The 14,797-nt window shown below is 44.5% G+C and overlaps 1 protein-coding gene and 1 long non-coding RNA gene across 3 annotated transcripts; both read right to left on the reverse strand.

Moving 5' to 3' along the window:
* Positions 1–1,155: 1,155 nt before the first annotated feature.
* LOC129387422 (uncharacterized) lies at positions 1,156–5,599 on the reverse strand. The gene is made up of 2 exons (XR_008614649.1): positions 5,332–5,599; positions 1,156–1,337 (listed from the first exon to the last, which is right to left on the reverse strand). It is a non-coding gene; the product is annotated as an uncharacterized lncRNA (long non-coding RNA).
* A 1,973-nt stretch (positions 5,600–7,572) lies between these two features.
* Positions 7,573–14,378, reverse strand: LOC126540468 (uncharacterized). Of its 2 annotated transcripts, none has more exons than XM_055076049.2 (4): positions 13,273–14,378; positions 9,912–9,962; positions 9,568–9,713; positions 7,573–7,959 (listed from the first exon to the last, which is right to left on the reverse strand). In XM_055076049.2, the coding sequence occupies exons 1-4, from the start codon at positions 13,301–13,303 to the stop codon at positions 7,615–7,617; spliced, it is 573 nt and encodes a 190-aa protein (XP_054932024.1). In that variant the 5' UTR covers positions 13,304–14,378; the 3' UTR covers positions 7,573–7,614. The 2 variants fall into 2 exon arrangements, with proteins under 2 accessions (XP_054932024.1, XP_054932025.1); XM_055076050.2 differs by lacking the exon at positions 13,273–14,378 and adding an exon at positions 10,108–10,271.
* Positions 14,379–14,797: the final 419 nt, after the last annotated feature.

The raw sequence follows: 14,797 nt of genomic DNA on the forward strand, positions 1-14,797 counted from the left end.
CTTTACTAATAACTCTACCCTGCTATTCCTTTAACTTATGCCATATTCCCCCGCTGACTTGCATCTTGCCTACCCTGGCATTGAAGTCGACCATTAGTACAGTGTATTTTGTTTTGACTTTAGCCATCGCCGATTCGACGTCTTCATGGAAGCTTTCGACTTCCTGATCATCATGACTGGATGTAGGCGCGTAGACCTGTACGACCGTCAATTTGTACCTCTTATTAAGTTTCACAACAAAACCTGCCACGCTCTCGTTAATGCTACAGAGTTCCTGTATGTTACCAGCTATATTCTTATTAATCAGGAATCCGACTCCTAGTTCTCGTTTCTCCGCTAAGCCCCGGTAGCACAGGACGTGCCCGCTTTTAGCACTGTTTGTGCTTCTTTTGGCCTCCTAACTTCACTGAGCCCTATTATATCCAATTTACTGCCCTCTAATTCCTCCAATAGCACTGCTAGACTCGTCTCACTAGATAACGTTCTAGCGTTAAACGTTGCCAGGTTCATATCCCAATGGCGGCCTGTCCGGAGCCAGGGATTTTTAGCACCCTCTGCTGCGTCGCAGGTCTGACCACCGCCATGGTCAGTTGCTTCGCAGCTGCTGGGGACTGAGGGCCGGGGTTTGATTGTTGTGTTCATATAGCAGGTTGTGGCCAAGTACTGCACCAGGGTGGCCAATCCTGCTCTGGGGAGGGAGTGCGTTGCCGGTTCTGGTCACCGGGATCAGGACACACTCCAGGCCTGTTTATGCAATTTTATCAACACGCGGATTTTTTTTTTTTCAATCCGGTGGAAAATTCCGCGGCACCGGGATTCGACCCACGGACCTCTTCCACTGGAGGCGGCTGTTCTACCTCTACGCCACCGCTGCACCGTTTGTCTTCCTAATGAATCTGTAATGACCTTATACATTACACTGCTGGTGCTCATAGCACTGCTATAACAAAATTGGGCACCACGTGTGGTAACATTTTCTCGTGTCCCAATGTCAGTCAGACCTTATTTAAAGATGTTACCTGCGCGTGACTATCTTTGGTGCTTGATATATGCAGCCTCTATGCATGTATGTGTGTCCAGCGAAGATTCAGCACTTTTGACAACATGTACGAGGACCCGTACATATGCTGCATGTTTGACATTACTCAACGAAAGAAAGTTAGCAAAAACATTTATTGGGCACATAAATGCTTCCTTGAATGTGGAAGGAGGTAAATGAAAGGGAAAAAAAATAATATCCCTCTGGTTACAGATGCGATAGTTTCCTTTCATTTCAACCACTGCTTATCACCAAGGTGGAGGGTCGTCTTCAAGTGAGTGCACCTGTACCCTGCATGCTAGAAAGGGCAGAAAATTAACAAAACTTGGCAACCAACCACAGAAATACACACTGTATCACTTGTTGTTGTTCATCAACACCAAAGATCAAGGGTTCGACTTCCACTTAGGGTCGTGGGTTCGAGTGCATTAATTAACTATATCTTAAATAACTGTATCTTAACTAGCATTGCCTTCATTAACAACAAAGGTCGTGGGCTCGACTCCCACGAAAGGTCGTGTGTTCGTAGCCTTAATTACCACCATCGGTAGTGGGTTCGACTCGCATGAAAGGTTGAGAGTCTGTAACCTCTTTGTACATCGTGTGCTCACGCCGACAATGCCGGATTTTCCGCCTCATGAGCCATTTACTGCTATCGCGTTACAAATAATTTTTCACGACTTAGCATCGTACACATTCATATGTGATGTACTTTGACATTAACAATAACACAAGAAAGCTGTATAGTCTTCTCATCAGAAATCATAAGGTGCATTGTCATTTGAGTCTCTGATGTACTTGTGATGCCAAAAGACATTAGACGATGCATTTCTTATGAATGTCTGATGTCACACTAGGAACAGATAACGTCCTCTACAGAAACTCATTGTTCATTTCCATAAGGGCTCTCCTGGTAAATGTTACGGTTGCACAAGCTGCCATGGCGAGGGTACCTTGCGACGAGGAGCGTGACGTCACTAGCCTTTCACACATAGAAGAAGCAGCCTAGCAACTCACTTCATTGTTGCTGCAGCACCGTTATGGGTTGGCAACGTATACTGGCAACGCCCAGTAACGTGAATATGAGGAGCGGCAAAGTAAAAATAAACAGCAATACGACCAGCGGCTGCGTGCTGTGGCTGGTCGTGTAGCCGTGGAATTTCAACGCGGGGAAAGTTCGCGCCTCCACATTCTCTTACTGCTGAATAATGGCGCGAAGAGGGAACTGAGCAATACAGCATTGCATACACCAATCAGCAGTTGTAGTGGTGATGTTCAGCAGCTACGTTGGACATCAACTTTCACGGGGCCGTGACGCCGAGTCCATTTTTCTTACTGGTAATCTCAGCTAAAGTATAATATTCACCCATCACTTTCCAACTGGTGACGCCCACGCTCATCATGTTCCATTGCACTGCTAGCTTGCACCATGCATATGAGCTGTTGTTCCTCTGTTATCGCCTACTTTTTAGCCCTTTTGGTTAGTAGTACTATAACGGAATAATTATACATACAGTTTATTTTTAAGGATATATGTAAGCTGTCGTTTTCCAAGCCATTCTCGTTTCCCCGCATATCTGCATCTCATGATGCATCATCATGATCCCCTTCTTTGACGTAATCAAAATGTCAATATGAAAATGTGTGCCCTTATACAAAATATGTTGCGGCGACCTACCGATGACCTAAGCACCCCTTTTTTATTATTTGTCAATATCCTGACAACTGGAGACTGCATAGGAAACGCGTGACTCGTCTTAATTTATGACTTCAGTTGTAGATTTATTGGTTTAATTTAAATGTACTGGATTTTCTAAATTGCTGATGGCTAACTGAGATCGTGTAAAACAATCGAAGATGTTTATCGATGCGTAATGAAGGAGGCGCGCCCCGTGTTTTCGGTGACAAATTGATGACGACAGCGACGACTCGTGCTGAGATAGCCAGATAGGCTTTGCTCTTCGCAGCTGCTAGCCTGGCGTCCGATGATTGTCGGCTTTGTGGTTAAATCTAATTACATTCAGCTGAGGTGGTGGATATCGATCGACAGCCACATCGTTGGCTTTAAACTACTTGTGCGCTTCCACTGCCCTTAGCTTATCAACGACGCCACTTCACCTGTGAATTACAGCGTTGAACCGGTCACGAAATTGCTGGAATTTCGCTGTCGTTCGCGCGAGACATAAACTACGAGAAAATGACGGCAATCGAACGACTTCAGCGGCACGACGTCGACTTTCTGTTGACGACTCGAAGTCGATAACTACGTGACGGCGATAGAATGATGACGACGGCTAGAAGGCGGCTTGATTACAACTGACAACGCAATGGCATCAGCACGATAAAAGCGAGGTAAAGGTTACGATCACATGACAGGAAGAAAATCGTCACAATATCATAAAGGAAATAAATTACAGCGATGAAATGACAACTACAGCAGGGAAACCAGGTTATATTGGTGCTGCCGCCGTAGTCAGCCCTAATTCATATTGTATCCGGGTTTGTGCGTCTGGTTCTGCGAATAGTAATTTATAAGACAGAAAGGGATAGTAATCGAATAGTGCCAGAAGCAAATTGAATCGGATACCAAATATTGTTGGAGTAGTTTTATGAATAGCTGTTGTCACAATGAATATAAATGACGTTCCCAACCCGGTATTCTTAAAGTTCGCAAGTTTCTGTCATTACGTAGTACGGCATGAAACGTTGTTTAATAAAAGCACTAATGTTGCGTAAGAAGAAATAAATCGTTTTTTTGCATGCACAGGACTCATCAGAGAGCTAGAATAATCGCTGTACAGCCTCTAATAATGGCTACTTAAGATACGTAGCCTGGTCCACTACACAAGTTCTCACGTTTTACGTCTATACTATGTCCACGGGGGTGAAACCTTACCATACCTTTCCTCCCATTTTATGTTGATTTGGGAGCACTTATTGTTGAAAAAGTATTCTAAAATTATATGCATTTATGAAGTGACTATTCCGTATAGATTAGGCGAAAATTTTCGATTCGTTCTTCAAAATTTTCGAATATTGCCACACCCGTAATTACGTTCCTTATGATCAGCGGCTTGTGCAGCTACACTATTTGCGGGATCCGCACCATTATTTGCAGACAATATGGCCGCATTCTTCCCACTATGTCAAGGGCCACCAAAAAAGCCGCACTTTTTTGGAACAAAGTGTTTTTTCATCGTTCGTTTCAGCACAGAAAAATTGAAAAAAAGAAGAACACTTTCACAAACACGCATAGTTGTGATTTTATGCTGCGCAGCATTCAATATTAGGGGCGACGACGAAAAGAAAACGACAGCAAAGTTTTCAAGTGCCTTCATTATATGCTTCCGGTTCTGCTTTGAAAAACAGTGCCACTTTTTAATGTTGCGGAAAACAAGACACAGTCTGTGTTTTTTTTCTTGAACTGCTGGTGTCAGGGACTCCACAAAGCATGTGGAATCGTGTAGCTTGTGACAAGACCTTTGCCTGTATCAGAAGCTGGCAGCTGTAGCTTCTAGTTTGTCTCGGGCACCTGCATCTTCCATTTGCGAATGAAACTGGGCGCGTATTCACAAAAATGTTCTTACGCTAAAGGCGTTCCTGCCAGATGATATCAATGTGGGACATATATATAGGGAAGGCGATGAGCCAATCATAATCAGCAGCCACGTACGATAACCTTTGTGAATTCGGTCCCAAGTTTTTAAGTGCAAATGCTCATAACAAGCTTCCCAGCACGCTGACAAATACAGGTGTTCTAAAACGCGCTTACGTACAAACATATTTCAATATTGAAGCAGCCATGATCGTTTCTAATACCAATGTGTCTTGCAAAACTGACTCATACAGAGTGACCTTTATCCTGCTGTATCAGATTAGCAACCGTCCGTAGAAGAGAACAAGGGGTTCACTCCATTGCCTTCGCGCTAACTGCGTAAATATCGTATGCATTGAATGATGAAAAGTTCAGCGGCACGATACACTCCCGTAACTTGCGAAGAGCAAAGCCGGCTGCACACTTGGTAACGCATTAAGTCATATGATCATAGGGGTCAGGCTCCTTGCAACACATTACAAGCCGCAGGGGGAAGTACACGTGTAGCGCTTTAGGTCGACCCCCTCAACGACGCAAACCAGCACTGTATACACTACATAAAGAAGCTTGATGCTTGCCTCCAGTAAGTGTTACAAGTGTATAACACAAGCTGAACACAACAACGTTGCGTCCTCTCAGCCGGGGAAAGCAGCACTCACGGCCGAACGCTTTGCTCCCGCCGTTTCCCACACCGCACCTTGTTTCAAGCTTGGCGAGCATCCGGGGCCTACCGCGGAATCCGCTAGGCCCCGGGCGAGCGTCCACCATCGCCGTCTCTGTCCCTTCGCAGTGAACTTCCGCCACGACCGCCGCTGCCCCACTTGACATCAGCGACGCAACACCTGCTTGTCTGTCTGCGCGCACCGCTCGTTCCCCTCTCCACCCGCCGCTCGCTCGAAGAAAGTCACGGGTCTTTGTTTGTACCACTCTATTTGACGCCGCGTCTTTTCCAAGGTCATCACGAAACATGCTACATGAGGCTTTCGCCTTGAAATTTTACTGAAGGAACAATAAATATAAATTATTTGTACTTCAGTTTCAATATTTCTCAAAATTTCTCTTGCGCGTGAGCTTTTTTTCACCTTGGTTGCTTCAGATTTAGAGAACTCTGCACAGATTGAAAGCCTGGACTAACTGCCCCATGATATTTCCTTCATTATACCTGTATAGCAAACCATACTGCCTGTGAATTAAATAGAAGCTAAACTTGACACAAAAAGAAAGCTGCGCGAATTTGGTCGTCTCCACACCTCCATGGGGGAAGAAAAGAACGCATTAATCCGAGATTCAGGATGAACGATTACATACAGGAATTTATTCCCACTCCCGCCACTGATGGTACGAGAACGACAGGAAGATGGTGACCGTCGCACCACCCAGGTAAAGGCGCCGTCTCTCGATACCAAATGCCCAAGGCGCCAGCGAGACATTAGCCCGTGTACTGCATGGGGCAGGGGTTGATGTTGCTCACAAGCCTTTTTCATATGGCAGCCTCTCTATGGCAGCCTCCTTCCTCGTCCAAAAGGGGGTGTTTCTGGCTGTGTATATCAATTTAGATACACCGAATCTCCTTCATCATACAATGGCGAGACTAAAGATATTTCCAACAATTACGAGTACTTCCTAATGCGAAATTTGAGCTCAGCTCTTGCCGCATTTTCATTTTGTGATATATTTGCTTGCGTGGACAATCTGTCTCGCGCGGAATGTTGTAAACCAAGCGAAGTGTGGCGTGACTGCTTCGCTAAACTGGAGACCGCAAAAGGCAGCGCACCGGTAACACGAGTAACAGCGTGCGCCGCCAACAGACCTCCCAGACGACATGTCCTACTGGGGTGCCATCTCGTAGCCATCGTAGCCGTACTACGCTTTAATTCTCACGCTTTTGCCATACCCTCCTCCTCCGCTTTCATCCTCGCGTCTTTCATCCGCAGCTGTGGTCAGCGTTAGCTCTCTCCTTCTTCTATGTGCTCATTCGGTCCATTACGCCGACGCCGACCTCAACGCTCGCTACAGGAACGAGCATCTAAGAGCTGCACTCTAAAACTTCTCGGAAAGAATTCGTCAGTACAAGTATGGCCTTCACTACCTAAACAGAGGACACATTGCTCTAGCAGAACGCTACCAGCTTTTCATCACCGGATCGGTTCCGACGGTGCTGCCGTCTTGGAGAAAGGAAACAACCACCGGCACCGGCTGCTTTTTGAATCCTGGCACATTCAGAAAGCGCCGGGTAAGATCAATTGTTCGTCAGGAACATTTCCCGCCGCTTACGCTTTAGGTGCACGAAAAGTATCTGCGCCCCTGACAAAGCGCCAGGAAGGCTTATAAGCACTGCTGCTCCTCACGCCGTCTGACCCCTGAAAATGTTGCCGATCGGGCTGCCAAACTTCGGGCTTTTTAAAATAAATTTTGATTGGTCTTCCCCTTCCCCTAAAATTAGTTGTGGCCAACCAGGCAGACGTTTCCGAAATATTTACCTATGATTCATTGCCGCCTGTGAAATCTTGACAATTGACAACTTTTTCAAGTTTGTCTTTTTCAAGTCTTTTTCAAGTTTGAAACTTGAAGTGTGATAGATGTAGCTTTTTCACACTATTCAAGCCCTAAAAAACTTTTCGAGCACTACGAATACCAAACTGCTAGTAAAAAATATTAGGCAACACGGTGAAAGCGGTTTGTTTAGCCGACCACTATATTCTAGAAGAAACAAAATAGAAAATATTAATGGAAGAAGTTTTTGGTATGCTATATGTTTGGTTCTTATGTACTTGATCAAACAAGTAGCCGCGAAGGACCTAGAAGACTGAATCTTACGTTTTTCGCTGTGCAGCGGAACATACCTTTGTACTACTATCACATATTTGACCAAAACATGCATTCGCGAAGAACCTATCAAGCTCAATGTGATTTTTTTTTTTCGCTCAGCAGAGGAACACCCTTGTTGTACTTTAGAAAAATTTATCCATTATGGTGAACTTTATTCTTTCCAGTTTTGCATTGAGCTCAGCTTGAAAACGTTGGCGCAGTACTCAAAGTTGTTCTTCTCAAAGTCTGTCAGCCCATCTTCGATCACAATGTTTCCGCACAGTTGGATGCCTCGGTCGATAAACTCCTGGCCGATGTCAGTGATGTCATCTCCGACAACCTTCATGAAAGCACCGAAAAGGTTCATGTCCTCGAAGGCAGTCCTGTTTTGATTTCTTAGAAGGATGGCTTCTATGGCGTCGCGTGCCTGCTGCATCTTTCCAGGTTCGAAGGGATCGAGGTCTTTCACAGCGTCGAGGGCCTCGGAAATGATGTCCTTATATTTGCAGCACAGCTCCTGTAAACACGGTTACAGAAGTTGAGGTGCAGCGCTTAATAAAGCGAGCAAATATAAATTGAAACCTAAATCACAATTACCGTTTTTTTTTTTCCCAAAGGCTATCAATGTCAGTGCAGAAAAGTAAAACTAAATGCGTGTCGGCTGCTCTGCACTGTGACAATGCCGTATTTTTAACGGCCAACCAGTGCTTTTCAGATCATTTTTAGCAATGGAAGTACGTATCAGGATTGGCCGGAAACAAGCCTCAGTAAATAACGAACACCCTATGTGTTCAGTTTTATGTCATGTTGAGTGCTTTAGCGAAAGGCACTTGGCGCGTTCATGATTATGCAGTGGGCATGAGTGGCTCAGTGGAAGTCAGCCTTTCTTGAGCATCAGGCTTGCGAATGAACAGAACATATTTAGCGACATACGAGCATCTGTTTTTCTGTAGGAGGGTTAGATGTTTCTGGACCATGAAATTCTATTATCGATGCTAAGTCATTCTAAAGTAATGATCGTACTTGAAGTAGCTTATAAAGTTTCGTGCACAGTAATTTTAAAGTTGGCTCATCGTGGTATTTGCTACCATTTATACAATGCAGGACTGCGACCTGTGAGCAATCGTGTCGTCATTGTGGTCGTCATCGTGCTTGTCTTCATTGCAGTGCCTTTAGTTCTCGTTTTCAATGCTCATAGGGTTGTACGTTGTTCGTTCGGATTGTAGATGAAACGATTGTTTGATTGCAACTATAACAATGCTTAACATTAGCATTTCTGCAACTTCTTCGCATACTAAGCTAAATCAGCTAGTTTGATTCCAGCTGAGACAATGTAAGTACCATCGGATGCGCCTGCAAAGTGACCGCAATTTGGTCCTACATTCACAAAGGTCCTCCTTTGCAAAAGTGCCTTTTAACTGACGAGCGCTAGCATTTCCTGCCACTTAGATGACAACGGCTGCCAGTGCCAATAACAAGCCGCTATTTGGAAGGAAAATGTTCCTGTGTGCAAGTCCTAAGCGCCAGAGACTCCCAACGGCTAGAAAAAGCAGCCAGATAAAATATTCGACTATTTTACAAGCGAGTTTCATTTCGCTGTGCATGAATTTTTATGATAGCTGACTAAAAAATCTACGATGAAAAAGTTACTCTATGCTGTTCATACTACACTTCGCACTTACAAGGAGCTGTGTACAAACTGTAGAACTCCTTATTTTGACGTGTATTTGCCCCACTAACTGCTATTCCTAGGTTCTTGTAGTGAGCAACAAAAGGCGCCGTCTTATTTTGTTCTTATTTTTTATTGCAGTTAACGAGCTTCCTAGCCGCAGTAATGGGTGAGTGAATAAGGAAAGTTTACGCTAGTGTAATACACAGGCTACGCTTGTTAGGCGACTTTCTTCTATACGATTGTCCAATGAAATGCCTACGAACACACTAACAGCCAGTAACTCCCTAAACAGCCAAACAGTGGTGTACTAATACCAGGTAAGGAGAAAATGTTCGCAAGAACATATGTCACATAGTCACAGCCGAAGCCCCATGTCAAAACCAGAAATCGGTCACAACTCAATCATGCTTGCCTTACGGGCGTCCACGCCCCTAATTCAAACCACTGACTCACCTCATCGTCAACGTTTGACTGGTTTCGAAGGACGACCATCATCCTTCTACTGAACTCCTTCATAACTTGACCAATTTTCTGCGCTTCTTCACCCATGTCGTAACTCGCCTCAGTGAAGTTTGTAACAGTGGTGTGCCCGTGAACACCTGCGTCAGTGCAGAGAAGACGATTTATTGGTTGAACAATTACTGATAATTTCGATGATATTTGAACACATCCGCACTTTTTGTTAGCGTAGCATTTGTTTTTAAAGATTGTGTTGTATGTTATCATCGTTGAAAGCAAGGCGTTTATAGTCTATAGCGCAGTCTTTTATGTTACTATAGCTCAAAATTCTGACTCACCAATGGTCAGAAGAAGAATTGCACACCAAGTAGATCGAAGATGCATTTCGCCTAGACGAGAACAGAAAAAAATTAACATGCAGAAATTTTGAGAGCAGGAACCTAGCTTCATCCACTGCATTAAAATATACCAAACATTTCCAGCTTCCCCTAGAACCGCAGCAAAACCTACGCGTAAAACACTCGTCATCTTTACCTAAAATAAAACGCTGCCGCGTTCCTTTAAATATTTCTTGATGAATGAGGTCTTGCTCACAGTGAACGTTACTTAATATCAATTGTAGTGTTGTCTGCTCAAATATTTTTTGGGGCTTCACACTTCTTTAGTGTCTCGAGAAAACAAGCTGAAACTGGCACCAAAGAGAATTTCCAGTGCTTCATATATAGCTCCCAGACAATAACCCTAGAGAAAAAGAGCATGTGTGCTTTATGTCACAAAATATGTATGTACTCTACTATCATCCGATAAGGCACGTTTCGAAACAAACGGACGCGAAGCCTAGTTTCTTGTCATTGCAATGGTTCATTGACCAGCTGCTCTGTCACAGTTACGCCCATTTCTTTATCTTTCCACGAAAACACTCCGTTACATCATCACCTTGAAAGTGACGTCATCGCAGAGTATCGTTTGTTGGAGCCTCCTTACTCATGACAGCCTCCTTCTCTTGAAAATTGAAATGTGGTGATTTCATATTCCATACGCATTGATTTCGGCTATTTCAAAATGCAGATCAGGTTAGTTTTGACGAAACACTGTCGGAAATGCAGGAGCGCATAAAGCCTCTGAGCATTCACGTGGCGGCACTCAAATAAAACAGCAGCGTCCTTATCATTGTCATTTTGGCATAATTGCATAAGAGCATAACGCAGAAGAAATACTAAACATAGGCCCCTCAAAGCTCTTAATGTGGAGGGGAAGCGGCCTTCATTTTCTTTTTTTATCTCACCTAGCACGTAGCTCTCCAGTTTCTATCGTCTTTTGTTCAAGTGATCGTGCCGTAGCGGCGGTTTACAAACTAAACGCTTATGACACGGAGTGTTTAGGTACTCCGTTGTACAAAAACATATGTTCGCTATAATGTGGAAACTGAGAATAACAAGATGGGTAATAAACACATGGTGATAAACGGCATCTAGATGTGTGTATTCGATAAAGTAGAGGTGCACAAGTTCACGCGGCATAGGCAATCGCGCGCTATCTGCCACGCATTTGTGCAGACTTTATCTCTATTCTATTGAGGTCAGCTGGTACGAAATTGGACACGTGTACCTGAATGCAAAATAGTATTGTTTCGCATGCATATGTGCTTTGAAACGTACTAGTGCTCGAAAGCTATACGTTCAAATGATTCTGTATTTGCCTAATATTACCAGAGCGATATCTAAAAAAAATAATTCAAGAAACGTGGCGGTACGGCATTGGATACTTCCTGAGAGGACTTGATATCGCATGATATCTACGACTGATACTGCATGGTATCGCATGATATAGTCGAATGATATCTGCTTCACAATGGCAGTGAATTTCCGAAGTTTTCCTTTTTAATGAATCAATGTAACCCCCAAATGTAAGAAGGGAACACAACACCTTGCATACATTATAGTGCATCTCCTTCTACGGTGTTTTTAACTTGCTAAATTATTTTCTTACTTGTTTGCCTTCTTTAAGCCTGCACTAGCCTGCACAACCTACTGCATGTGTACATATGAAATCAACTGGTACCTAAAGTGCATTTCGTTACAACTGCAGGGCTTCGTGGCGTTCATATCTCTCACAAAATTGACATAGTGTTTCTTGTTTAGGAACATGAAGCATTTCGCACACTTACTCTTCAGTAGAATAAAAGCGGCTACTCTTTCTTTGTATAGTGCATGCGGCTATCAGTAGCGACAGTTCACCATCTGAGAAAGCTTGGTGTCGCCATTTGCTGAATGGCACCGGGCTGTGGCCGTTTAAGTGCTCTTTGGATTTCGCGCTAATAATGCGCTAGCATTCGTAGTTCATGCACACTTTGGAGGCTAGCTATCTATCTATCTATACATGTGTATTTGTTTGTATCAATCCGTTTTCCCGCCTACCAGGATCACTGAGTAGACCATGGTCGAACGGCTAGCGCGTCGGACTGTTATGCTAAGGGAACAGTGTTCGAGACCAACCATCGGACAAACTTGGGTCATTGCGCATGTGGCGAATAGTACGTGCCGTTGTTGCAGGTGTCGCCTTAAATTATGGGCTGGTACCCACAACGTGCCTACAAAGGGAGTGTAGTCCCTTCTAACAACATATGCATTTATGGCACTTAGAACATTGCTCGTGCGTTAAAGCAGTGTTTTGGTCAAAGATGAGCGGTGAAGTCACACGACAGAAGCAAATCATATTGCAACCTCCTTGCAGAGGGCATATTGATTTGAAGATGTGCCAAGGCTCAACCGTGGCGCGATTTATTACAGCTGGCGTTGGAACGGTAATTTTAGAGCAAGTGTTGTGCAGTGTGTTTGCACGCGAATGTTTTTGAGAGGCAACCGGGGCGGAGAGAGAGTAGTTATGTACGTGCACGTTTTGAACGGGCGTGTGTATGGCTGTTTGCGCGTGTGAGCGCGTGCATGTATCCGCGTGCGTGTGCTTCATCTTTGCATTTGCATGCGCGCGAGTGCGTGTATGCATGTTGGAGCATTCGCGGCTGGTGTGCATGCGTGCATTTGCGTGTGTGTGCGCGAGTACGCGCGCGTTAGTTCATGTGTGCGTGCGCTTACGTGCTCGCAGTGCATGGGCTAGCGCGTGTGAATGTGTACGTTTGCGAACCTGTGCAGTTCGTATTTCAGCATACATGCGTGCGAAAAGTGTGAGCATGTTTGTGTGCACGTGGATGTCGGTGCGTGCGCATTGTTTGTATAGTGTACGCGCGAAAGACAGAGCTAGTGTGTGTGTGTGTGTGTGTGAGGGTGAATGTACGCGTGTGCGTGTGTGTGTGTGTGTGTGTGTGTGTGTGTGTGTGTGCGTGCGTGTGTGTGTGTGTGTGTGTGCGTGTGTGCATGCGAAGGAGGGATAGTGTGTGTGAGGGAGAGATAGTGTGTGTGTGCGAGCGCATCTGTGCGTGCGTATTGTGTGTGTATGGGGGGTGTGTTTGTCTATGTGTACATTTCTTTCCTTACACCTACTCTTGAACAGAAATTGTATATAGAGCATATTTAAACACATATTTATATTTATGATGCAGCAACAAATGACACTGCACTTTAAGAACTTTCCCTTTCTGAAAGCGGAGCCCACGCGAGAAAAGAAGCGCTTGGGGCGTAAAGACCGCGGTCTCAGATTATGCCATGATGACACAATCACCATCGGCCCTGCCTTGCCCTTCACCTTTTTCTTTCTTCCCTCGGTGGCAGCGCATTGTCTTGATACCAGCGACAACCTAATTCTGCACCATCATTGCGCTGTGCATTGCTTCTGCAACCAAGAAAACTTTAGACAGCACAGGTTTACTGCTACATCGACAATAAACATTTAAGCTGCTTGCCTTCCAGTCAACAACGTGAATAAACATTGAAAGTAAACTGGCCACACCGAACGTGGTCACGGAGCAAAACCATTGATCACAACATCACGAAAGGCTGGGAGGGCTCAGGTCGACCTTACAGACGTTCTCTTTCTGCGTCAGTTATGCTTTCAGAGTTTATTTGCAAAACATGCACAAAATACGCCGCTAGATTCACATTACCGCGGGCGACAGCCACTCCAGTAAGGCCTCGTAGAGAGATGAACGGGCCCTCACGGTATGAGGCCACAATGGTGAGCGGCCAAAGGAGCAAACAGGATATATACAAGTACAAACGTACAGCAACATCTTTAAACTATAGAGTATTAGAATATTGATATATGGTTATGTGACACTTTGACGGAACTCTAGCTTGATTATTACATTTAGTTGCGCTTTATAAATGGATGCCATAATCAAAAGCGCTTCAGCTTCAGCCAAACATGAGCGCAGTCATATCTCCTCTGCTTCGTGCAGCTCTCAAGAAGCATGCCGGGAAGAGTATCGCCGATGCGGTCTTTTCGTAACGATCATGTCGCGCTTTGTTTCATCGCTTTAACCACGTTTCAATGCTCTCCGATTTGGTGACGTGCGCTTACCAAGTGTGTTGTGTGTCTGAGTCTCTCGTGACGCGTGGTACAGTTACGAAAAAACTACTAAAGTGGCGCGAGCCGTTGAAAAGAAGCCATGCCGCCGTGGAGCAGCGACATGTTTGTCGCGTTGCGTGGCCGCTGCAAGGAGCCGCATTGCCGATGGGCAGTGGTAAAAGTTATTCGATTACGTGAGAGTGGTCAGTATCGCTTATGTTGTGACTGCTGTAACTAATGCCGAAGACAGCAATAAATGTGACCTAGGTAAGCAATGCTTCTTGTTCAATTATTTATTTGCTGGTTCGTGTGTCTCGTGCATTTCGCCATCAGTTCATGCTCCGGCTTACACTAATCAGGTTTATTGAAGCGAACTACTTGCTCGCTTCACAAACACACATTTTTTTTGTCTGTATCAGCCACTGTGTTGGTTATTCTTAAAGCTCGAGTATGTGTTGCACTTTTGTGAGTCCGCACAGCACTAGACCTCATGCACGGAACGGATGTTATTTTGTTCAGATGGTCATACGTTTACAAATGAATTGTAAACTATCCTTAATAAAGAATATTATATTGCGGCACTTCAGTTTGTATCACTCAATTGGCGTTTTTATTGTAAACTGTCACATTCTTGCGGGGCTGTTTTTTGTACTGGAGTGGAGTACGAGCTGACTTGGGAATTAATTTGCAATATTTAGTTTGAAATGATTGGTAATCTTTAAATAACTAATCTTGAATTTTTATTGTTACCAAAATTTCCTTC

The sequence above is a fragment of the Dermacentor andersoni genome, chromosome 2 (assembly GCF_023375885.2).
Source record: "Dermacentor andersoni chromosome 2, qqDerAnde1_hic_scaffold, whole genome shotgun sequence".
Lineage (NCBI taxonomy): Eukaryota > Metazoa > Arthropoda > Arachnida > Ixodida > Ixodidae > Dermacentor > Dermacentor andersoni.

Bases quoted from the DNA above. Each gene is read 5' to 3' on its own strand.
- LOC126540468 (XM_055076049.2), bottom strand. From the start codon at position 13,303: ATGCGCTGCCACCGAGGGAAGAAAGAAAAAG. The intron at 9,963-13,272 runs GTGAAGGGCAAG...GTTCTCGTCTAG, and splicing joins CCGAGGGAAGAAAGAAAAAG to GCGAAATGCATCTTCGATCT. The intron at 9,714-9,911 runs GTGAGTCAGAAT...GCACTGACGCAG, and splicing joins AATTCTTCTTCTGACCATTG to GTGTTCACGGGCACACCACT.